The 26,963-nt window shown below is 35.2% G+C and overlaps 1 protein-coding gene across 3 annotated transcripts in view; it reads right to left on the bottom strand.

The window, feature by feature from the left end:
• The window catches only part of RNF13 (ring finger protein 13), a 128,717-nt gene that overhangs the window by 43,606 nt on the left and 58,148 nt on the right, over positions 1–26,963 (bottom strand). For 2 of the 3 annotated variants that reach the window (XM_033122312.1, XM_033122322.1), the window contains exons 4-6: positions 25,647–25,772; positions 8,042–8,129; positions 1,338–1,428 (exon numbers count right to left, since the gene is read on the bottom strand). In XM_033122312.1, the coding sequence (XP_032978203.1) occupies positions 1,338–1,428; positions 8,042–8,129; positions 25,647–25,772 (305 nt within the window). Of the gene's footprint in view, positions 1–1,337; positions 1,429–8,031; positions 8,130–25,646; positions 25,773–26,963 lie in introns of all 3 variants that reach the window. The other variant, XM_033122332.1, reaches the window with a different exon arrangement.

Raw genomic sequence — 26,963 nt, 5'->3', positions numbered from 1 at the left:
TTTATGGTTCTATTTTATGAGCACATTATCATTAATTAATGCGAGTATTCAAATATGGGGAAAACATTAAAAACTTTCTTAAAACAGTAGCTGTTGTTATAGAACAGCATCATAGAAGCTTTCATTTAAATGCTTTATATTTCTGAATTGTTCCATATTTTACCAGCATGTTCTGTATTACTTTTTAATTAAAAGTGTACGATTTTATAATTAAAAACAAAAGAGTATTTAAAATACGTATTAAGATATACAGAATTTTTCTAAATGAGGGAACAATACTGAGGTAATAGCAAATATGATTTCTCCCCCCTCTATCAACTATGCAAACATGGCTGACAAAACAGCTTCTTGACTACTTTTAATACAACATCCAAAATTATGTCCCCTAACTTAAAGATGTGCTGAGCATATAATATATGAGTGGTATTTTAAATATCAAAACTGAAAAAGGAAAATGGCAAAAACAGGAGACAGAAAACCTTTCCCTCTTTTTATGCATTTTAAACTCAAATATTCATGGATTTATTCCCCCTAAATAATTAGAATTAAATTTCATTGTGCTAGCTTCCTCTTTCGGCAAATGTTGATAACAAGAGATTATAATAACCTCTAGAGTAGTGTTGTTGTGAGAATTAAATGGATAACAAATGTAAAAGTCTTGGTTTCATGAGTGCCTGGCATTTGCAAATACTCGATAAATATTACTGCTTTTATTATTGTTTTTATTGTTGTTCTTTGTTCCTGCTCGCTACATTTGGGCGATCTGTTTCATGGAAGAAGCTCTGAAGTGTTGCTTGCAGTGTTTTATATATTAGATGAGAGAGCTGCTCCTTAAGTTGGTATCAGTCTATATGTTACCTTGATAATGAGATTCTGGAGAGAAATTCCATATAGAAGTTTTCATTCCAAATCAATCGTTTTCAACTTGCAAGCAAACTTTTTGTCTCTAAAAGTTAGTCATTTAACACACTATGTTTTGGATTTATAAAATAACAAATTTCTTTTTAATAAAATACCAATGTCTTAATGAAGTGTCGTATAAATATAAACCACATTGTTTCTAAATACCAATAGTTTGATTAAACTATAAAAGAAAAAGTTGTATCTTTTTAGTAACATTGGTGCCTTAAGCTCTTTAGCATGAATACATTTTTAACATGCAATCATACACAGAGGAAACAGTACAATATAGTAAATCTTAAAATCATAATGACTTAAGAGATAAATCAGCACAACAGAGTTCATTCTAAAACAGAACTTTAATTACAACTAATATTATCTAATTGTAACCTACTATAAAGAAAATTTTAATCTACATGATTATTTCCATTACTTACCCTTTTTCGTATGTGAATTCATCTTTCAGGGAATTAGCTGATGATTCACCAATAAAGACAGAGGGTATGTCAATTTTCTTTAGCACATCAACTGTATAAAACAATAATGAAATTATTCAAAAAGCCTATACTTTATGTACAATCAACATAAAAAGTAGCCTCATTTTCAGCTGTGAATTAATTTAACAGATTTGGCTTTAGAGAAAGACTTTTTTTTGTTATATTTTTCACAATAACTGTTCTAAATTGATGGTTTTCAGTAGTTAAATAATGTTTCAGAGTCTCCAGTATGGCTACTCATATTTGCATATATCATTTCCCCCCTTTTTCTTAATCTTCTGACTAAAGTGAGGATATCATAAGTCAAAGAAGTTATGTTACTTCCAATAATCATAAGCCAGTAGTTAACAACCCAAAAGTTTCTCGAGTTTATCAGAATATTTTCATGAAAGAGTAAAACATTCATTTTACAAAGGGTATATAATTTCAAGTTTTAATTATCAAGTAAATTAAATTTTAAACTATGTCATAGAGTAACATCTCTTAGCAAGACAGAAAATATCTTTTTAAGATACATGACTATATCAATACCTCTGCAGCTATTAAAAATGATGAGATGGGTCTTTACTGATATGACAGACTATCTGAAGTGTATCACTGAGTGGAAAAAAAGCTTACTTTTTTTCATTACTGTATGATCCCATTGATATAAAAATAAATTTTTTATTGATCCCATTGATATAAAAGTAGTTGTTAAATATTCCTTTACTAGCCATTTTGATTCCTGCCCTTCTGGAAGTAAAAAAAAAAAAAATGTACTCTACAAAGGATACCAAGATTTTAAAACACTACAACTTGTCCTTATAAGATTAAAGAAATACACATCAGCGGTTGCTGAGGTGGGGCAGTAGTTGACTATAAAGGGGCAGGAGGAAATTTTAGGGGTGGGTGATAGAACATTCTGTATATTGATTGTGGAGGTGGTTACATAATAACATGTATTTGTTGAAACTTATAGAATTATTTATTCAAATAAAACCTTTGTCTTTGGATGGGAAGGATTATGATTGTTCTGTTTTCTTCTTATATCCCCCTTTTAAATAAATATTGAATATGCATTTTTTCTTCATAATAGCAACAAACACAACTGGAAACAATTACAATCAACTTGAATTCATAGTTTATGATTTTCCCGATTGCAGATTTATACAGTCCTCAAAGGGGCTGAGAAACATTATATTTATAATGACAGCTAATATTCTACATATATACATTATTATACTATCTCAACAGTCCCTTGAGAGTAATTATTCTTAATATTTCCATTTGATTTATTCCTCTATAGACACAATTAACTATCAGAAAAGGAAGAAGAGAAAGAAATTTAAAGTTTTCTTTCTACACTTAATTCCTAAATGAAAAAGTGAAAAAGCTTTTTGTACATACCCATTCTCAGGAGAGGTGTAAGCCAAAGAATGCAAGAAAAGACCACTTTACAACAGTCTGAAAAATGACACCACACATCTAAAGCTTTCCAGAGTGAAAGGGCCGATGGCAAGTGAGAAAGGGCATAGGCTAGGAAAGCTGGGTAAATTTCTACTTCCTCCTAAGCCTGGAGTTCATGGTAAAGTTTTGTGTTTTGACTGGTATCTTAAGAAACTTGACTCTTACCTATATTACAAAACCAAAACCAAATGTCAAAAAAAAAAAAGAAAGGAAGAAAAAAATAAACGGAAAAAAAAAAAAACCCTCTGTAAAAATTACCTATTACTCAGGAAGAGAAAAAATGATCCTCTAATGTTGCGATAGAAAAAGTAGCCTCATTTTCAATGTGAGTTAATTTAACAGATTTGGCTTAAAAGAAAGACTTTTTTGTTATATTTTTCACAATAACTTTGTTCTAAATTTCTTTAAAAACATGCATATTCATTATTTATTCAAAAGGGAAGGGGCTATAAGACAACAGAACAATCATAATCTTTCCCATCCAAAGACAAAGGTTTTATTTGAATAAACAGTTCTGTAAGTTTCAACAAATACATGTTATTATGTAACCACCTCCACAATCAATATACAGAATGTTCTATCACTCACCCCCCAAAATTTCCTCCTGCCCCTTTATAGTCAACTACTGCCCCACCTCAGCAACCGCTGATGTGTATTTCTTTAATCTTATAAAGACAAGTTTTAATGTTTTAAAATCTTGATATCCTTTGTAGAATACATTTTTTTTACTTCCAGATGGTTTTGTTTTATGCAAATATAATCAATCATTCATTCCCACTCATATTCTCTCCCCCTCTACACACACACACACACACACACAGAGGTCATATAAGTCGCAGAAGGGCAGGAACCAAAATGGCTAGTAAAGTAATATTTAACAACTACTTTTATATCAATGGGATCAATAAAAAATTTATTTTTATATCAATGGGACCATACAGTAATGAAAAAAAAGTGTAAGCTTTTTTTCCACTCAATATACACTTCAGATAATCTGTCATATCAGTAAAGACCCATCTCATCATTTTTAATAGCTGCAGAGGTATTGATATAATCATTTATCTTAAAAAGATATTTTCTGTCTTGCTAAGAGATGTTACTCTACGACATAGTTTAAAATTTAATTTACTTGATAATTAAAACTTGAAATTATATACCCTTTGTAAAATGAATGTTTTACTCTTTCATGAAGATATTCTGATAAACTCGAGGAGAAATTTTGGGGTTGCTTATGATTATTGGAGGTAACATAACTTCTTTGACTTATGATATCCTCACTTTAGTCAGAAGATTATGAAAAAGGGGGGAAATGATATATGCAAATATGAGTAGCCATACTGGAGACTCTGAAATATTATTTAACTACTGAAAACAAAAACCAAACATGTTCTAGTTCACAAAACACTTTAAAAACACTAAATTTTGAGATCCAAGATGGTGGAGTAGGTAAACATTGTGCTTGCCTCCTCTGGTGACCACATTAAAATTACAACTAAATTATTGCACTATCAACCTGGAGAACTATCTGAAGTCTAGTGGAACAGAAATTTTATAGTTAAGGATATAAAGAAGCAGCCACATCAAGAGTGGTAGGAGAGATGGAGACGCAGAACGGGCTGGCCCTGAAGCTCCATGTAGCAGATGAAAATTGGGAGAAATACCTCAGCCACAGGTTTCCCTCTGAGGAGCGAGGGACCCCAGCCCCACACCAGGCTCCCTAGCACCCTTACTGCAGTACTTGTGCTAGGAAGAGGAACCCCTACAATATCTGGCTGTGAAAAATGGTGGCGATTCCAACTGTCTGGGTGGGATGGAAGGCTGCAGGAAACCCAGATGTCCTCTTAAACTGCGCACGCACAGACTCACTCACTCACAGATACTCACCCTGGGCACCAGTGAAGGCAGTGACTCAGGGGGCTTCAGAGACATATGGAAAAAGACTGAGTTGTGTGGCTTTAGAGCAAGGACCAAAGGGACAGTTGCCATTTTCCCTGTGTGGGGTACTACTACCAGGCAGGCAGGCGCCGTCTTTCCTGGGTTGAACCTTCCCCTACACAGCCAAATTTGAATCTGCATTGGCCTGGTGGTCTGCTCACTCCACCCTTATGACTCCCTGAGACCCCACCCCATCCAACTTGCCCAACACCAGAAGCACTTTCTCTGTGAGCAGCCAGGTCCGCCAGCACTGCATTCTTTCTTGGACAACTATCAGGGGGTCCGTGGGCCCTAGGTGGGTGGCAGCTGGCATTGGTGTGCTCTGAGACTTTTGCTGAGTCGCTCCAGGCTCAGCTTTGGCACCAAACCAGAATCTACATTAACCTGGTGAACATCATTTGTCCCACCCTGGTAACTCCGAGACCCTGCCTCACCCAACTCACATACCACACGAGGCTTTATCAGCAGACGAGCCTTACAGGACCTGCCAAGTGGCAGCAGGACTCAGGGTGTCTTGGCTTTTTGCAGAATTACACCAAGCCTGGTACTAGTGGCAACAGTCTGCAGTTCTCAGTGTGGCCATTCCCATGTGCCTCTAGGTTTAGTACAGGGAGCAACCCACTGCAGATCGTTTTGTAGCTCCTACCAGGTGGTCTTCAGCCTGTCACAGACAGTGGGTGACCAGTGCCTGAACCAGAGTACCTCCCAAGAGGCCCCAGAACCAACATACCTGGAGGTTGGATTCAGCCCACAGCAGACCACCACCAAATTAGCCCCACAAGTGACACACGGAAAGGGTGGTCTCAGCAGGCACTGGAGCCCACTGGGGCTAACCCTGCTCCATGGGGTAAGCCCTAGCACATCAGACAGTAACCTGTGGATGTGGCCAAATCCCACAGACAATCAGCCCGAGGGTCAATCCCACCCATTCATGTGCCAATAGCAATCAAGGCTCAACTATAACAGGAGGGCACATACAACCCACACAAGGGACACTCCTGGAGCACCCAGCACAGGCGACCAGGGAGACTGTACCAGGGTCCCACAGGACACCTACTACATAAGGCCACCTGGACAAGACTGGGAGATGTAGCACATCTACCTAGAAACAAACACAGAGAGGCAGCCAAAAAGAGGAAACAAAGAAACACATCCCAAACAAAAGAACAGGAGAAAACTCCAGAGAAATAACTAAATGAAATGGAGGCAAACAAACTACCAGATACAATGTTCAAAACAATGGTTATAAGGATGTTCAAGGAACGTAGAACTTCAACAAAGAGATAGCAAGCATAAAACAGGACACAGAAACCATGAAAAAGAACTAGTCAGAAGTGAAGAATACAATAACTAAAACATTAAATTTGAAACACCTGTTAGGCCATCAAGTGGAGATATCAAACAGGCAATCGGATGTATGAATCTGGAGAGGTCAGGACTGGCCATTTAAATTACAATTTGTCTATGATATCATGATAATACTACGTGGCAGTGTATACTTTTCTCATGTACCTGCTCTCATGATCTTCATAGTCTTGTCAGGCCAGACAAAAATTAAAATTATTCACACTTTTACAGGTGAAAACAAAGGGCCTAGAAAGGTTAAATATCTTTCCCAAGGGCACAGACGAATTCATATATCAAACAATCTGGAATAAACCCACATTTCCTGGTTCTGAAGTTGTTTTCCCCATAACATTCTGCTGCCTCCTAAAGAAGACAAATGTTATTGGCTCACTAAGTCAACCCATCCTACGTCCTAGCTGAAACAAAAGCAGACACCTTCCTTGTATGAAATGTTGGCAGCAAGGGGCTTTAAAACTTCCTTTTGTTCCCAGATATTAGGACCTCTACTCTTAGAGAGGAACACGTGCAGTTATTTCCTGTGGGTATGGACTAAGCCTGGAAAAGAGGAATACCTACATGCCTCTTTTAATAATCAATCCATGTTTTACTCTTCTCTACCAGCAACAGCAGAGATGAAAAATGATACAGATCTTTATGTTTCTCTTTGGAAATATGAAATGTTCAAACACACACATGTGCAAGGATGGAGCAAAATATCACAGAAAGTAATCCAAGCAATTACATCAAGAACCAAAATTCTGAGCAATTTCTGATATGTACAATTGAGTTGGAACATTTCCATGGCAATAGGATTATATGGTTAGGTGCTACTGTTAATATTTAGCACATTTTCTTAGGAACTGATACGATTATCACAAAAAGATTTTATAGTCTTACAAACAGACATAGGAGTTAAAGGGAACTGACACTTCCAGCTTGCAAAATTTTTATCGGGAAAAAACATGCCAAAAGCATAAATAGTTTACAAATACTAAAGTTTGTGCAACCCAAAACCCTTGAGAAGGTGTTGAGGGGAGCTAACCCCTGGGCTCAGCCTTCAGCAAAACACACAAAGTTTAAGTAACTTGCTCAAAGCTATATAGTTAATACAAGTGGGAGCTTGAATTTGTATTCCGGCCTATTTCTAGAGTGTGTATACTCTAGAAATTTTGCCAGTAATGTATACAGGTGACAAAAGTTTCCATTTTGACAGTAATGTATACAGGTGACAAAAGTTACTGACTTGAGACATATCATGTAGGATAATAAATTTTTTTAAGGGAGATAGTTAAAGGAGAAGAAAAATATGTCAAACCTGCAATTCCAACATTACCAGTTTATTTGGTAAGTAAAATCCTTTCATCAACTCATCTAATTTCCAAGCAGTGGTTGTCAAACTTTTGTGAAATGCTAGAACCTCATAACGGTACTTAGGCATTTTACAATTATGATGGTTTAACCAGCTAGAACATTAAAATATAAAGAAATTAACAAGCATGTGGCTTTGAAATTCCACAAGAATACTGTAGCTATTTAGTATACCCTCATATCCTAAAATTTAATCTTGTGAATATTTAACTAAATCATAAAAATTCTACTATGGCATCCTGAACTCCATATGTTTATCTCTATTTAAAGCTTTGGTTTTCACCAAAATATCAATACATCTTCTAAAATGAAACACGTAAACAAAAAAAAAACAAACAAAAAAACGCTAACTGTTCAAAGAAGAACAAGTCAATTCTACTTTTATTGTGAATAAAGTTGTCCCAAGGGGGTTAAAATTTGGGAATATCTTTCCAACAGAGAAGAAATTTTGCTTTTTAAACAGAAAACGAGAGAAGAGAAATCCTGCTAAGTTTCAGTTCTAAAAGATCTGCCAAACAGGAGAGAAGAGAAGTGATACCTGTACTTACTGTCGTTGGATCCCATGCTAATGAGGTCATCAGAATCAACATTGTGAACTATGGCTGCTTTGTATCCTGCTCTCTGCGCATTCAAAACCTGTAGGACAGAAAACGGTCGTGATATGAGGAAGAAAGTGCTCTGTCATAAAGACCCTCAACTTCAACAAACATAAATCAACAAGTCTATACCACACATCTAGGACTAGATTATATATATGTAAGAACAGATCTCATGTGTTCTTCAATCATAAATAGATGTCTTACAATTGATTATCATGGACTTCTTTAGACATCTCTTGATTTCTTTCACAGAACTAAGTGAAATGAGAAACAAATAAAGACAGGGACATAAGCAATAAACCTGCCTAGCTCTAAAGAGATAGAGAACTGATGTGATCAAGCTGGAGTCTTCAGACCTTGAAAACTCAAACCTACCTCCACTACTTATTAGTGGGATAATTTGGGCAAATTACTTTTCTTCCTTATTTCTCAGTTTCTCCAATTTTAAAATGAGAATGACAACAGTATTTTTCTCATATGTAAAAAATGGTTTAAAATGCTTTATACCATGCCTAACATGTACAAGTGAGTCAAAAGCTTTTTTTTTATTTTTATTTTCATCATCAACCATGTTCTTTAAAATTCCTTTCTAAAGCTTTGAAAGGATTAAAAATATCTCTGGCCTAAAGCTGCTCACTTTGGTTCTACCTAGCTATTTAACCTTTCCTAAAGCTAGTCTACACAATAGTAACCTTTGCATCATAAGAATATGGCTAGATATGTGACAGAATTTCCTTACATGAGGAATCTAAAAATAAGCAAACATGTTACCACACCTCACTTTAAAAATAACAATCTGTTTTAAATAATAAACCCAGACCTAAGCTACTTATTATATAACCTTTGGACCACCGGGAAAAACAAAGGATCAGATCATTACTCGCATATTGGTTAAATAAAATGAAAATTGGGTAGGATACATACATATATATATATGTGTATATATATATGTGTATATATATATGTGTATATATATGTATATATATACATATATATGTATTTTATATATATATATATATACACACACATACATATATATAAAATACGTACACACACGCAGTTTTGAATACTTAATATGTAAGAAACTCTTGAAATATATCACCTTATGATCACTACATAGTGAATGCTAGGAAAAAGAAATGAGGCTTTTATGTTCAACCCCAATCAGGGAAGCTGGCTTTGCATAGAGTAAAATTCTCTTTTACATTACCCTTGATTTTTCTAAAACTATCCCACAAATGCAACTTGGGTTTCTCAGAGACGATAATGTGGATCAGAATAATTTTATTCTGTCACTTAAAAAAACTGAACTGTCAGAGAGAAGAGTGCCTAAAAGAATTAATATTTTGTTTATTTCTACAGCCTCCATAGCATCTATGAAACAGCCTAACACAATAGTAGACACTCATTAAATATTACCTGAATGAATAAATATGTAAGATGTGCTTAAGTTAATAGCTCACATTATAATATTACAAATACAAGAGAGAAAATTAGGCAGAGATTTTTAAAGAACTAATTAAAATAGGATAAATAGTTGACCAACACAGGACCAACTGCTGTAATGTTAGGAATAACAGCAAGATAATCAACCAGCCAACAAAACTGTTGTAAGCAATGTTTTGCAGTCATGCAAGAAAAGGACAACACTGCAGAATGTAAATTTACTGGGTTTTGCCAATGTGCACATTTTTATTTTTATTTTTAGGTGGATTTTGTTATCCAACTAAAATTGAGAAAATGCCAGCCGCACAGCCCCTTCCCCCTATACACGTATATTACTGCTTTTCAAGGGGAGAAGGGAAATCTTCCTACAAGGATATTATAATTTCTAAACCTTATTTCTTACTTATATATTAATCTATTACATAGCCATACAGACGTCACTTAGCTTTTATGTAAACAAAAGCATACTTGGTTGGGGTTGCTATTAGTTTATCTGATGCTTTAGTGACCATTTTAACTGTTTCAAAAAGTTAACTGAGGAGAAATGTTTCTATCACACACCCAAAAACAACTGTTCCCAGAGATATAATTTAATAAATATAAAATTGATATCAAAAGCTGTTCTCTGCTAAAGTAAAACAAGTTTATGTTTCTTTTTAAAGCCAACTAATGCATAGTCATTGGTAAGAAGGAACAAAGTAAACATCAATTTTACAGGAGGCTTTCTGACCCCCAAATTGTTAAGAACCACCAATATAAATTAATGGATTCACAACAATCTACTATGTATGTAATTAAATCTGGCCATTCAATTCTTAACATGACACCAAGCAACTGAGGAGAAATGTTTCTTTCACACATTCAAAATACCATTGTTTCCATAAATACAAAATAAAATTATATCAGTATCAAAAGCTGTTCTCTGCTAAAAAATAAAATAAAATAAAATTCCTAAAATAGAGAACCTAGAAAACACTGATATAGAAAGAAATTGTGTAAGCACAAGTGTGAATTCCAAAAAATAGAAACATGCTTTCAAAAAAATAACAAGTCTTTCACAAGGCTTTTGTTGTTGTTTTTATTGGTTTCTAAAATAATGAAATTAAATCAAGAAATACATTAACATATGGACCAACAGGCGTATGAATACAAACAAGGAAAATATATCCATGTTTATGAACTATAAACCTCATGTGTCAGTCAAATTAAATTACATTTTTAACTAAGCAGCAGCTGGTACGTTTAAGAACACATGAGTCAGAAATAAAACATAAATCATTTAGTAAGCATGTGAAAGGTTTCACATTCATAAAATGCAACCTCAAACACATGATGCCGGATGGAAGCAAAGAACTCAAAGATTCTTGAATAAAAAGCATGCACAGTGAACAAATCTGAATTCTAAAGGCACCAAAACTGAAAATTGCATGAAAAAGCCTTCTGAATCATATTGCCAAACTGCCTTTATAAGGAGACTGATCAGAGATATCAGCTCCGACTGTGGTAAAGGCACTCCATGTTTTACATATTTTACATCTAATCAACAAATTACCTGCAACTAAATAATGTAGACCACGTGGCAGACACCTAACCAAGAATTTACAAGAAATATGGGACTGCCGTTTATTATTATCCAGAGCTCGTCCGTCAGAAGGCAGCAGACTGCTAACAGAAGAGCTTTCAATAAAACAAGTCCTAAAAGGAACTCTGGAAATGACACAACAGCACATCTTACTTCCAGACTGGACAGACTGTTAATACTAACACAAATAAAACAGGCTTGATTATGCAGTCAAGATGATCATAAGTAGAGATCTTTTAAGGGACATGTAGGCATGAGGAGTTGGGGGGAAACTGTTGATAGAATATATTTAACAAGGCTCCAGACCAAAGGCTACACGAATAAAAAAAGCCATTATGTGCTAATGATTTGCATACATGTATATTATCTCTAAAAACTAACACAACTCTAAAATGCAGATATTCTTTTCTACATTTTAGAAATGAGGAAAGATGGGTAAATGAAATTGCCCTAAGGTTACGCTTAGGCAGAGCTGAGATTTGAACACAACTTTATTTGATTAGGTAGAAAAGCATGGGGTCTTCTCAGTGAATTCGGATGAGAACCAGGATTACTAACCTTATTTAACATTTTACAAATGTCTGGGAAGAGGAATTGAAATGAAAAAACATCAAGACTCAGAAAACATTATTAAAATCTTGTGGGCAAAATAAAACCTACAGTTAGTCGTCGTTGTCCCCGCCTTATCCGCTATTTCACTTTCCAGTTTCAGTTACCTGTGCTCAACCACAGTTAGAAAATATTAAATGGAAAATTCCAGAAACAATTCATAACTTTGAAATTGTGTGCCATTCTGAGTAGCGTGATTAAATCTCCCGAATCCCGCTCCATCCCACCAGGACCTGTTGGTCCTGCACATCCAGGCTATATACGCTACCCACCCATTAGTAGCCATCTGGGCTACCAGATCCGTTATCTAAGAGAGAGACCACAGTCACATAATTTTTATCACAGTATATTGTTATAATTATTCTACTTTATTATTGTTGCTCTCGATCTCTTAACTGTGCCTAATTTATAAATTAAAGCTTATCATAGGTATGTATAGGAAAAAATAGTGTGTGTGTGTGTGTGTGTGTGTGTGTGTGTAGGGTTCGGTACACCCATGGTTTCAGACATCCACTGGGGGTCTTGGAATGTACCCGTGAAGACAACTGGGGACAACCGTATACAAAACAGAGTATAAGCCAAGAAGGAAAATGATAAAATATTGTTGTAGAGGTTACAGAAACTTCGCAGAGAAAAGGCTGTGGACTAAAATACCTATGGCAGATTTTATGGGACCAAATTATACTTCAACAGAGAGAAACTTTGGGTTAACAGTGGAAAGATTTGGGGGAAATTTCTCATATGGGTGTTAGAGAGAAAGAACAAGAAAAAAGGCAAAATCTAGCAAGCATATTCAAAACAAAACAAACAAGAAAACACAAACAGCGACCTTAGTAAATAAGTGTGTTACCAAAAAGGAAGAACAGCAGAGGAGTTAAAAATATAGAAACTTGGAACTAGATTTTCTGTATTTAAATTCTGACTCTTCATATACAAACCGTATATAGGCAAGTAACTTAACTTCTGTAAAATGAGCATGATTAATATATACCAACTTAAAGAGTTATTCCGAAAATTAAATGACTTATCTAAAGCACTTAAAATAGCGCTTTGGCAGTGCCTGGCACATATTAAATAAGTGTAGTTATTATTGTCATTGTTACTGGTTTGTGCTGCTGCTATTGGAGAGTCAGAAGTGAGGAGGTAGGAAAAAGGGACAGATTGTGCACAATGTTGAAGGCCATCCAGAAAAGCAGATGTGGGGCTCTCCTCTGTGGACAGTTCCCAGTAGGCACTTGACATCACGAAAGCAATGTTTTAGAACAATCTGGTAATGCTTGGATTGATAGAGAGAGGAGAGACTGAAGATTTGGAAGGTGTTGTGACAAAGCAGGATGATGGCAATATGTGAAAGAACACCCTCTTTTATTCTTCTCCACAACCAATTTTTGAACCTGAGAAACTTGGGAAATGTATTTATCCAAAAATAGGAAAGCTGAGAAACAGAACTTACTTTAAGAAGGAAGAAAAAGGGAATGGCTTTGAGCACACTACATTTAAGAGGTAACAAGGTTTCTATACATAGATTTCCTAAGTAGGACTTGAGATGAAAATTTAGAGATTTTCAGCAAATTAAATCATTTATTCATTCAGCACATATCTGAAAAAAATAAAGCCTCCTGGTTGTTGACAATGAACTTCTAATAAATCATAAACCATTCATATTTTTTTATATTTCCTATAGTCTTCAACCTCCTTTAACATCTATATGTGAACTAAGTTAAGTGTACTTTGTTTTTTCCTCTGGGCAGAGACACTACAAATAAGAAGACCTGTGTATATTTCTGGGTTATATGCCTGCAAGAATGGTAAAATGCAACAGAGGTGACTCCTTGATGGAAAAGAACCTTGAAAAGAACCCAATTTTGTATCAGACAGCAGTCTGGATGCTCATGTAAATAGACACACTTGGAACACGAACATTTTTTATTTGAAATGCATTTCAAGTCCTAAAGCCTTTCACTGAATTACAGTGGTGCTTTTCCCTTGCATGAAGAACAACTGAAATGTTTGAACAACAGTGAAAAGGCAACCTCAGAACCAGGATTGGCTCAGACAGACAGGTGATGCTGGTACTCGCAGCTCCTGCAGATGCACCGTGTTTCTGAGAATGTCTATCTTCAGGTGATGGGCACAAGATGTTTGATTCAGAATAGAAGTCATCTTAAATATATTCTCTTCTAATTTTAATGACAATACAACCTTAAATTTAGTTCTTATTTCAACATTTTTATTAGAAGTGTAAAAAGGTCAGTTATTATAATTGGGAAGCTAAAAGAATAGACTGAAATGTCAGGTTGTGAGTAATCCATATAGAATAAAAATATGTGACAGACAGGAAAATTTCAGTGACAAGTTACGATTTTATTTACTAAAACAAGTAAAGTAATAGGAATAGAAATAGAGGAAGATATAATAAATTGTTAGGGAAATTCAACTATTCTGACTTAGGAAAAAATATTTCATGATTTTTTTTATGTCTGAGTAATATTCTGTTGTATATACTCATATGTACCACTTCTTCCTTATCCATTCATCTGTTACTGGACACTTTTAGGTTGCTTCCACTTCTTTGCTATTTTAAATAATGATGTAATGAAACATATAGATGCAAACATCCTTTTAAACTAGTGTTTTGAATTTCTTCAGAAAAATACCCAGAAGTGGAATTACTGGGTCCTTCTTTGTCTCTTGTTAGAGCCTTGGTTTAAAGTCTATTTTGCCTGGTACCAGTATTACTACCTCAGCTTTTTTTGTTGTTGTTTTCTCACTTTCATGAAATAAATTTTTCCATTCCTTTACTTTCAGTCTGTGTGTCTCTTTCAATCTGAAGTGATTCTCTTGTAGGCAGCATATGTAAGGGTCTTGTTTCCTCATCCATTCAGCCACCCTATGTCTTTTGATTGTAGCATATAATCCACTTACATCTGAGGTAACTGTTGATAAGATACATAGGTATTGCCATTTTATTATTCATATATTTTTTAATCTTTTTTTTTCTTCTTAAAAACGTCCCTTTAACATTTCTTGTAATACTGGTTTGGTGGTGCTGAACTCCTTTAGCTTATTCTTGTCTGGGAAGCTCTTTATCTGTTCTTTGATTCTTAACAATAGCTTTGCTGGGTAGAGTAATCTTGGTTGTATTAATAGACGCTTGCTTTTCAGCACTTTAAATATTTTCTGCCAGTCCCTCCTGGCCTGCAAAGTTTCTGTTGAGAAATCAGCTGACTGTCGTATGGGGTTTGCCTTACAGGTAATTAACTGCTTTGATTTTTTTCTTGCTGCTTTTAAGATTCTCTCTGTCTTTAACATTTTGCTAATGTCTTTGGCATTTTAATTATGATGTTTCTTGGTGTGGGTGTCTTTGGGTTCATCTTGTTTGGGACTCTTTGAGCTTCTGGACTTGTATGTCTATTTCCTTCACCAGGTTAAGGAAGTTTTCTGTCATTATTTCTTCAAATATGTTTTCAATTCCTTGCGCTCTCTCTTCATTTTCTAGTACCTTTATAATGTTGGTACACTTGATATGGTGTCCCAGAAGCCCCTGAAACTATCCTCATTCTTTTGGATTCTTTGTGCTGTTCTCATCGGATGTTTTCTGCTATCTTATCTTCCAAATTGTTAATTCAGTCCTCTGCTTCATCTAATCTATTGTTGATTCCCTTTAATGTTTTCATTTTAGTTATCATATTCTTCATTTCTAAATGCTTCTTTTTTATGTTTTCTATCTCCATTTTTATGTCTCCTGTCTCTTTATTGGAAGTTCTCCCAGAGATCACTGAACATCCTTATAACAAGTGTTTTGAACTCTGCATCTAGTAGCTTGCTTGTCTCCATTTGTTTATAGTCTTTTTTCTGGAGCTTTGTTCTATTCTTTCATTTGGAACATATTTCTTTGTTTCCTTATTTTGGCTGCTTCCTTGTGTTTGTTTCTAAGTGTTAGGTAGAGGTGCTATGTCTCTCAGTCTTGGTAAAGTGGCCTTATGTAATAGGTGCCCTGTGGGTTCCAATGGCACAGTCTCCCTGGTCACTTGAGCCAAGTGCTCCAGGTATGTGCCTTGTGTGGGTTGCGTGTGCCCTCCTCTTTTAGTTGAGCCTTGAATGCTGTTGGCAGGGACTGACCGTCAGTCTAAATGATTGAAGGCTGGTCATGACTATAGTGGAGGAGCTGTTGTACAGAGGCTGACCTTAACGAGCAGGGTCCGCTTTATCAGGGCTCGGTGCCTGTTGACTCTGGCCTTTGGGTGTGTCATCTTTGGAGGCAGCCAAATGGTGCTCCAGCTTGGTCCTAAGCTGGCCACTGGGCATGCTGGCCCCAAGACCTCCTGGAAGGGGCCCTGCCACAGGCCAAGTTCAATTGCAGCCTGTGCATTGCCAGGGGCAAACTGGAATGCGCCAGCAAGCAATCCACATGTGGCTGCCACCCTCATGGGACTAGGTGTCTGGGAGAGGTCAAGCCCTCAAACTGAGGCTGGCTGCCACCAATGCTGAGGTTGGAGCTGCTCAGCAAGTGGTACAAGTCTCACCAAAGCCGATGCTGCTTATTTGAGGTTTGTGAACCTTTGAGAAATTTTAGGCAAGCCCATAGCATGAGAAAAGAAGGCCACTGGAAAAGCCACTGGAAGAGGCTTGGGTGGGACTGGAAGTTGGGTTGGGTGAGGCCTCAGGGAAACGCCAGGGCAGGGTGACCGGTGTTAACCAGGTTGATGGAGACTCACATATGGCACCTGCCTGCTTCTGCACATGGGAGGAGGGTGGGCTCAACAAAGAACAATGGCTTCCACCAGCATTTCTATTTGGGAGAAAGCTACCCCTCCAGCCCTTACCCTATAGCCAGACAATTCAGTTTCTCCCGGTGTATCCCTGGTACCTTTCAAGCTGCTGCCCCAGCAATGGAGCTCAGAACCAGTGAGTCTGTGCATGGGCCCTTTAAGAGGACTTTCTAGAACTCCAGCCATCCTCTCACTCGGCCACAATCTCTGCTGGTTTTCACGACCAGAAGTTATGGGGACTTCTCTTCCTGGCACTGGAACCCTGGGCTGAGGAGTCTGGTGTGGAGCTGGGACCCCTTGATCCTCATGGGGACCTCCACAGCCAAGAGAGCCCTCCTGATTTTTAACTACCACATGCGGGCATTAGAACAGCATCTCTGCCCTCCTACCAGTCTCGATATTGCTTCTCCTGTATGTCTTTAGTTATAGGACTTCTGTTCAGCTAGACTTCAGGTGATTCTCAATGATGGTTGTTCTGTAATTTTGATGTGGTCCTGGGAGGGGGCCAGCATAGCATTTACCTATTCCACCATCTTGACCAGAAACCAAGTAAAGGCTGCTCTTATTCAACTTACCTTTAAAAACAAGCCTCAAAAGAACCAAGCCCATCAGCAAGTAACTTACAGCAAAACAAAATTAAATGTTCTTTAAAGAAAGATAACAAAGCCCAGTCACTCAACAACATAACATGAGGGTCAGCATCCAAGGAAAAATTACTAGACATGCAAAAGAAGCAGGAAAATATGATCTATAACCAGTAAAAAAATCAGTCAAAAAAATAACAGGCCCAGAAATGACAGGGATATGGAATTAGCAGATAAGGACTTTAGAACACTTATTATAGATAATAATTTATTACAATTATGTATTTATTTACAATAACATATATAAGTTACATAAAATTACAAATTATAGTCAAAGATTTTAAAGAAAACGTGAACATAACATGAGAGAACTGGATCTACACACACACACACACACACACACACACAAGTATATATTTTAAAAGACCCAAATGAAATGTCTAGAAAAGAAATATTCTACATCTAAATGAAAAGTTCAGTGGATGGGCTTAACAGAAGATAGTGTAGAAGAAAAGATCAGTGAATCTGAAGACACAGCAATAAAAATTATCTAAACTGAAACACAAGTAGAAAGGTGGAAGAAAAAGGTTCAAGAACTGTTGCAGATTAAAGGAGACATGACAACTAATTCAATATGTGATCCATGATTGGATCCCGAAATGGTTAAATACAAAACAGTTTCACAGGATATTTTGAAGACAATTAGGAAAGGTAAACATGTGCTGTACATTATTAGAGAGAATATACTATTGAAAAATATATGACATATATACACACTGATATCCTATATTATTTATAGTATTTATCAATATTAAATGTCCTAAATATGATCACTGTATTTTGTAGACATATAGAAGAATGAAGCTGTGGGAAAAATAAAATCCTAAGACATAAAAGATGGGGCTATTTTAAAATAGTTTAAGACAAAACACTTGAGAATTACTAACAGTGGTAACTTCAACAGGATACCTATGTTTTCATCTTTGTCATGTAAACCACAAGTTTTTGTCTTGAGGGCATTATATTTTTAATACTCATATGGGTATTTTGACAACCTGATACATTTTAATCAAGCCAACATCACATAATTATCTTTAAATAGAATAATTTTCAACTGCCATGGTTCATTAATCACATAACATAAATGTTAACTAATCGCACCATTTCTCAGAAAGATAAAAGCAAAATCCTGCTTCAGTTAAAGATAAATGGAAATCACAATACTAGAAAACTAAATTTGTGATGATTTAGAAAGTATTACCCTAAAAATTAACAAAAGATAATTTTTTCATGCTTTTTGGTAAAAACATTAATTATCAGAAAACTAAGACTATCGTCACCTTGAAAAACAGAGATCTGATAAAATAACATTTAAAGCATTGTGAATGCCAAGCTTTATGTTCCTTAAGGAAAGGAACTATCTTGTTTATTTGTATATATCTCAAGCATAGAAGAATCTCTTACATAAATACCTGTTTAGTCAAACTAAATCACAACTAAGATAACTGTCTATTCAGCCCTACCCAGAAAGATATACCACAAAAATAAAATGTCCTTAGTTCTTTTTTTAAAAATGCCAAAAATTTTACTTCAGTCATTGTGGATAAAAATTTTACTGAAATACTTTGCACTTTCCCCGCTTTCTCAAGTAAAAGGCACCAAATGTAATTTGACCTTTGCCAGCGACTTGGGGATCATGAACGTGCTTCACCAGACCTTACGTGGTTTTTCTCCTTAGTGTTACGTGTCAAATATCACTTCCTTTCTCTCTGTGCTTACTACTAGCAGACCACTAAATAGTCATTCCATCTTCGCTCCATCCTTAGTAAACAGAGAAGTAAACTTAAGAATTCTAATCTTTAAAAAAATTAAGTATACAATAGTTCCAAGAAAAATTGTGAGGAAAAGTATATGGTTTAAAAGCTGAAGCTTTGTGACACTTATTATGGAGATATAAAGATATAAAGGTATGTTTCCTTTTCTTATTTTGGGTTATGTTCTGAGGGCATTGACCTTTTAACAAATGGCATTTACAACTGTGTATGCTTATTGAGACTTAGAGATAAGTTGAGTTTATTTGTTTCATTAGAAAAATTTTTGGTAGGGCTGGCAAAATCTGTTTATATGCAAAGCCATGGTTAGTTGTTTCAAATATGGCTGAAAACAGAAGCCAGAATCCCTGGAACTTTAAAAATTAACTAAGACATTATGTTATGTTCCAGTGGCAGCATTTAAAAGTCAATTTTTGGTACATGGGAAAGTAATTTGTAAATATAAGGGTAGTGAAAATTGTGGGCAGTAAAATAACTTAGTGGACCTGAGTGAACTATTTTTTTAAGTAAAAAGAAAATCTGTAAGTAGTATAAGAAAGTACTGCTTCATGAAACTTGATTATAGGCTGTATTGTATATGTACTAGGGCATGAGTAAAAATAAATTTCTTACTGTGGGTTGCAGTCAAAAGAGTTTGAAACCCACTCATATAGTGAGTTCTTAATGTTCTGTAGGTTGCCTGCAATCAGAAGAGATTTGTGCTTTTCCACTCACTGTAACAAGAATATTCTGCAACACACCATCACAAAATCAAAGTCATTAGCTCATAGGTCTTTGAATGTGGCTGTTTCCAAAGTAGTTTTAATACTGCACTGGCACATGATTTGTACAAAAGATTAAAACTAAAAATAATCCTTTTTATTCTCAGCAACATTAAGAAAACCTAAATAAAACTTTATCTGCAGCTATTTCAGATGCTTATTATAGTCTGAAGTAAAGATGCTTTAAAAAAAAAACTTTTACTTTGCAATGAACTATACCAGTTAAAATAAACTACATGAGTTAAAAGCAGCCAAAATACTTAACTTTCAGAATTGCAATTTAATGTTAACAAAGCTATCCACGTAATATCCTCTAGTTACCCACGTATAAAAGTGCATATTAAAATGAAGGATCTGATCTGAGTTCTTATTTTTTGGATACTAACAGGATTCATATCCAATCAAATCTTAATTATTTCTCATCCTAACACAGCAGGACCCCCCCCCCCCCCATTTGAACCCATTTAGCACTGTAAATAAGGCTTGTTGGAAGAACTTTGTATGCAACTTCAGGATATCTCTCTGAACTTGCTATCAGCCTACTAGGAATTTCCAAGTGATGGCAGGGACTATACTGCACGTGAAAATAACTGATGGAGGAATTACAATGAGAATTTTGGTGCTCAGTGCCACCCAGTGACAGATCTCTGATTATACTCCTCCCTTTACTGCCCTTTAATTTTGGGGTTCTAGGCACTGTACTAAAAGCTCAGTACACAGAACTGCAGAAAACATAAGCTCTACTCCAAAGCAGTTGAAGTGAGAAAAGATATACCCGTGAGTTTTCTAGGCTAGAATCAAGAGAGGGAAAGAAAATAATACAATGGAGCAAAAAGAAAGAGTTTACAGTAAAGAAACAGGAAACACACTGGACTGCTGGGGTTTGCTCTGGCCTTAGCAAATAATCTTTCCCATCACAAGTTTTTTCAGACACAAGACAGAAAATGGAAGCCTGAGAGAGAAGAATGAAAGGTAATCCTAGTAAGTAGAACAGGAGACTATTTTGTAAGATAACAAAATTTTGCAAAAAAAATTTATTATTTATTTTTATGACCTTACCACCCAAATAATCCCCAAAAAAGGTTTATGGTAACTTTTTAAAATTCTCATAAAACATTTGAATCTAGAGAAAAATGTTTGTGGGACAAATGAATATCTAGATTTAGAAATACCCAAGAGCATTAAGTGAAATGAACATGAAGCCAATAGAAGGTTCCAATAATATTGTTTATTCCCTAATCTAGTTAAATTTAATTGTAAGCCCTTACAGTTTTGCACATTAGTTCATTCAGCAAAAATTTATTAATCAGCTACCAAGTACCATAAAATGTATTAGGCATTAGAACTACAGAATCGAAAACATTATCTTTTCTTTCACAGAGACTGACATGGGATTAAATAAGTACTATTAGGTTGGTGCAAAAGTAATTGCAGTTTTTGCAATTTTTTTTTTTAAACCTTTAAACCACAACTACTTTTGCACCAACCTAATATATGAAAGAAATGATCTATTCTGCCTTGGAGAAAAATCAGGAAAGGTTTCATATAGGAGATGATAGTTCATCTTAGACCTAAGACACAGTCAGATTCCCGACACAGACAAGAGGGAGGATGTTACAGGTGAAGGACAGGAGAGAAACGAAGACAGAGAGAGAGAGACCGCTCCGCACATGTGGGGACCTGTACATTCCTGCAGGGTAAGGTTGAGAGAGGACAGGCAAAGTACAGATGTGACTTGAGAGGCAGAAGTCAGGTAAGGCAGGGACTTGCATCCCAACAAAATTTTGTAAAAGTCACATGCCAACAGAAAATGCGTACCAACATCCATCTTCCTTATATCTGCAATCCAAATGTAACTCCATCCATTCCCCCCAAAAAAAACCAGCAGAGGAAATAATATCTAAGTCTCTTCAGCCTCTTGATAAATGGCCTATATGGTTGTGAAGCCACATTTTTTAAAAATAATTGCCGTGTTTCCCCAAAAATAAGACCTAGCTGGACCATCAACTCTAATGCGTCTTTTGGAGCAAAAATTAATATAAGACCCGGTCTTATTTTAATATAATATAATATAATATAATATTTTGCTATATAATATATTTTGCTATATTTTGCTATAATATAATATAATACCGGGTCTTACATTAATTTTTGCTCCAAAAGACGCATTAGAAGTGATTGTCCGGCCAGGTCTTATTTTCAGGGAAACACGGTATTAGAGCATAACATGATAATAAAATTCAGCAAAAGTACATGCATTGTACCATTTCTGTTTACTAAGCTTCCTTAGAGTTCAGTTAAAATAAATTGACTATTTGAAGATATTGTTAACTTAGCATTAAAACTACATGGTGGAAATATCTTGGACTGTGATGACAATGGAACAGATTTCTGAGAACTAATCTAATTTGGTCATAAACACAGGCATTTTTGTACAGTTCTGAAAAGTTTCCTTTTAAGTGATTATTTTAATATTTTTGAAATAACAGATATTTTTACGAATTTTTTTTAACTGTCCTATTTCCCACTGGGATGCCAATACAAGTCCGAGAACTCTTGGCCTCAGAATGCTAAAAAGTCATTTTTCAATTAAAAGATTTAATATAGCCTTAATTTATTTACCAAAGAGCCAGCAATGTGTTTTAACTTCACTCACCGAAAGCTAATATTTTCAAACAATTATATTTTGTCCCAATAAAGAACAGCACTGTACAAAGATGAACAAAACAATGTTTTGTTTTTCCTCTAATGAGCTATATTTTTCAGAGGATACAGTTTTTGTCAGTGTGAGTAAAAAGTGATTGTTTTCAGAACAACAGCTGGCATGTAATCAATAGTTCTTCTTACTGGCCTTCTGGACATTCCACATATCGAAATACAGATTCTGAATATGTGTTTTCCTGCATCTCTTCAGGGCAAGATATATGAAAAAGCTCAAATGTGCCTCTCCCAATAGAAGATTAAAAAATTAAAACAGTGCTCTCTTTACTTCAGAATGCTACAAACAATTCAGTTTCCTACTCTCCAAAAATTATTAATTGCATGTCTGCCATCTTATTTGGCTATCTCTGAGTCACAAAATACTTGGGATAGTTTTTATATAGAAAATCTGCCGTTTTCTTTATTATAGCACACAATTTTCACTTCATTTACTTTTACAGAAGAAATAAGAGATGTCCAGGTTTCTGTAACTACACTACAATATTCATCTTCCAAAAAAATCTAGAGTTTACAAAAAGTAAAACCCTGAAACACCCACCACCATTAATCATTTGAAGTATCTTGTTAAAATTTTATTTCTTCTTTCTTCTCTTTTGTGCTATCTACAATGGAAAGGGTTCCTTTCTCCAAGGAAAGGTTTGTAAGACAGAGCCAAATCTCATTTGTCTGAGACAATTTGTCACTTCAGGTAGGAAGCATGGCAAAAAAAAATAACCTTGCAACTACCGTCAGCTGCAGCATTCTGTATGGTACAGAATTAAGCTTTTCTCAGTACTCTGTCCCAGTATGCTATATCAGGAATAAGGAAATGAGTTATTTTTCCAACTATTTTCTTAAGTGGCTGCATTCACACAAAATTGTAAATATATATGAATGAACCACTATTTATTATCTACAAAGAGCTATTTATTTGCAATTCAGGAAAGAAGTATTATACATACATTGTAAATGATTAGGTTCCATAACATACCTAATACAAAACTGTATATAATCATCAATTTGGATGCCCAGAAAATACAGGCATAGATTTCTGATCTGAAGATTATAGCTAATAAAGCTAATAGCCCATCTACCACCAGTAACCAGTAACCACCCTCAGAAAGGAAATTCTCTCTGGGACAAGATTCCAGTTGTTCTTCCAGTAACCATGATGAATTACATTTACCAATTCACACTATTTTGATAGGTAATCCATAATTCTTATGCTTGTGTATTTATGAAACTTGTATTTTATATATTATACATTGACATGACTTAAACTTTCCTTTATAAGATAAATTAGAAATTTTACACATCAACTGACACAATGTGAATTATCAGTCAATAATTTAGTTTCTGAAAGGTCAAGGAAATAGTGAATTTTATGTGCCAACTGGACTGAGCTAAGAAATGCCCAGAGAGCTGGTATAACATTATTTGGGGATGGTATATATAAGGGGGTTTCTGGAAGAGATTGGCATTTGATTCAGCAGACTGAATAAATAAGATCCGCCCTCGCCAATGAGAGAGGGCATTGTCCAATTCACTGAGGGCCCAAGACTAACAAGCATCGCTATTCATTCCCGAAATGTGTTTTCATTTCATGTGACAATATTTTCCTAAATTTTGCAGTGAAACCTCCCATTCCCACCTAAAAAAGAAAGTTATAAAAAAGTTTTTAAAAATTTTAAAAGGTATTCTGGTTTCCAGTTACCAAAGACTGAATTGAGCCAAAAATTACATAGCATAATAGTGCAATAAACCTTGAAATCAGCAAATTTCGTTTGTTTTTAATTTCTCAGAGGCAAGAAATTAATTAAATTATTACAATAATATTTCATTTTGTTGGAACAATCTGTAATTATTATAGCTTAGTTCTGGATCAAATCTTACAATGGTTTAAATTCAAACTATTATAAACATATCTCTGAAGAATAGGAAATCTACATTTGACTTCAAGTTCTAATTTAAAGGCAACTGAGAGTTTAGATTTGGAATTAATATACAACAGTAACAATACCTACTGTGTTTCCCCGAAAATAAGACCTAGCTGGACAATCAGCTCTAATGCATCTTTTGGAGCAAAAATTAACATAAGACCTGGTCTTATTTTAATATAATATAAAATCGGGTCTTATATAATAATGATATGATATGATATGATATGATATGATATGATATATGATACCGGGCCTTATATTAATTTTTACTCCAAAAGACGCATTAGAGCTGATTGTCCGGCTAGGTCTTATTTTCGGGGAAACACAATATAATTTACAAAGTGCTCTACATTTCAAACCCCTTTACAGTTATTACTTTATTTCTTTAATAAGTTTATAGTGGAGGTGTCATTTCTTTTATGAAATGAAAGGAGCAGAGAGAAAATTTAGGCACAGTAGGAGTCAGGGCAGCCTCTCCTACCAAGCAGACAAATTATCTAAGATCAGGCTATGGAAAGTCATGAAATAATATCCCATGTCTACTCTCTCAGATACATGCAAGAAATTACATGACCCTCACGGCTGAGGTAATAAACTAAAAGAAACATCAAGGCTTATTTTATACAGGCCACAATGTGGCTCTCTTCTGCCACAGCCAATCCAAAAACAGATTTGTAAAGACAGTATTGAAAGTATCAAAAAAACCCACCTTTAGAATAGCACTGATTATAGTGAGATCCTATGGCCAAACTGCGTTTTACTGTCTGAAATGCCAGCTTAAGGCACGCCAGGGAGACAAGATTTATACAGGTGACAGGCTCAGCATATTACAATAGAGAAATCCCAATATCAAGGGAGATACAGACATAGGTGTAGCGCAGAAGCTGGGAGGGTGAAGGCATAAAACTAAAGGTTAACATTTCCATTCCCAGATCAGATCAAGCAAGATGCCACCATTCAAACCACAGTTCAAAGATGCCCAACAGCCACCTGGAAATTCTTAGAACGACTAGCAATTGTTTACAACCTAATCAATTTGCTTGTTGTCAATCTCACTAAAACTGTCGGTCATGAAACTGAAGGTATCTTCCCCTTTGTACTGGCTGCAAAAAGCTGAGAAAACATTTTATAGCACATGATTAAGACTGAAGTAAACCTGCTCCTCTATTTTTTTTGTTTTCACCATCTCCTAGTTTCTTTTTGACTTCAGTCCTTTCCTTTTTTAATCTGAATGAATTGTGTAAACTTTCTTAAATCCTTTCTGAAACAAGGGAGTATTTAAGTTACTAACTTAAACAGTAACAAAAAATTTAAAAAGCAAACATTACCTTTATATCAAAATTACAATCAAGTCTTCTAATTAACACGATGAAAGTCCCAGATGAATTGTCTTTTAGTGGTGGGGGCACTATCGGTTCACAGGCATTCTCTGGTTTTGAGTTAATCAAGAAACCCTGAAAAAGAATTGGCAATCAGTTTTTTCCTCTAGTAAAACCCCAAAATCAGTTATTGTATAAACATCTATTGAACCTGTTTCATGTGCTTTGCTTTATGCTAGGTGAATTATCTGGCAACTCAACAGTTCCTACCCTCCAACCGCTCACCATCCCGGAACTTCTAAGGTAGTATTTGGTTTCATAAGCATGTAGTTTTTCAAAGTAAGTTCTGTTTTTACTATTCAAGTTTTGGGAGGAAAAAAAAAATCACACATAAGCCCATCACCCCAAAAACAACCACTATTGGCAGTCTGGTATATTTTCCAGCAACGATTGACATTTCTAAACCAAGCAAATACTTTTTTAAAATTAATTTTTAAATTTCTGTTATGTTATCAAACTGAAAATGCACAGAATTTCTAGGAATTTATTCTATAGAAACACTAGCCTGAATAAATAAAGGTATATGTAAAAGATGTCCCCTGATATATTGTTTTTAATAGCAAAAACTTGAAACCATACACACCAATAAGGCAGCCATTTAAAAGAGGATAGTATATTTACACAATAGAAAAATAATGCAATCATTGAAAAGGAGGAGGTAAACCTATATGCACTAAATTGAAACGGCATCCACAAGATAATTATTAATTTGAGAAGAAAACAGCAAGTTGCTTTCCCAGAAATGCAGGATGTTTTGACATCAGAAAATGTATTGATATAAAGTGCTATATTAATAGATTAAAATACAAATCAAACGACTATCTCAACAGATGTAAAACACTGAATAAACACAAAAAAAGATGATCAAATTCATTAAATTCGTTTATAAGAATAAAGGAGAAATTAAAGCTATGACACAGTACCTTAACAACAGTCTATATGGTCTACTGGTTACACCGACCACCTATTCCACAGGATATGGCAATTTCTCCTGCTGAAGTTGCATTGCTTAGCTTGTGACAGGGAATGCTTGTGCATATGTATCAGGAATAAAATGCAGCATTCCTTCATTTACTCTTAAAATAGTTCCCCTTCTTGATTCCACAAAGCATTTGGTTTTTACTTTGCAGGGAAACAGAACTGTGATTATCATTCCAACAATGAATATTTACTTCACTCATGTTAAATTTACACACTGCTGCCTTTTCTGCACCTTTCTGCACACACGTATTTTGTTTTAATGCCAAATCACAAAGTACAGCTCTT

The sequence above is a fragment of the Rhinolophus ferrumequinum genome, chromosome 2 (genome assembly GCF_004115265.2).
Source record: "Rhinolophus ferrumequinum isolate MPI-CBG mRhiFer1 chromosome 2, mRhiFer1_v1.p, whole genome shotgun sequence".
Classification (NCBI taxonomy): Eukaryota; Metazoa; Chordata; class Mammalia; order Chiroptera; family Rhinolophidae; genus Rhinolophus; species Rhinolophus ferrumequinum.
This window is presented reverse-complemented; position numbering and strand designations above follow the sequence as displayed.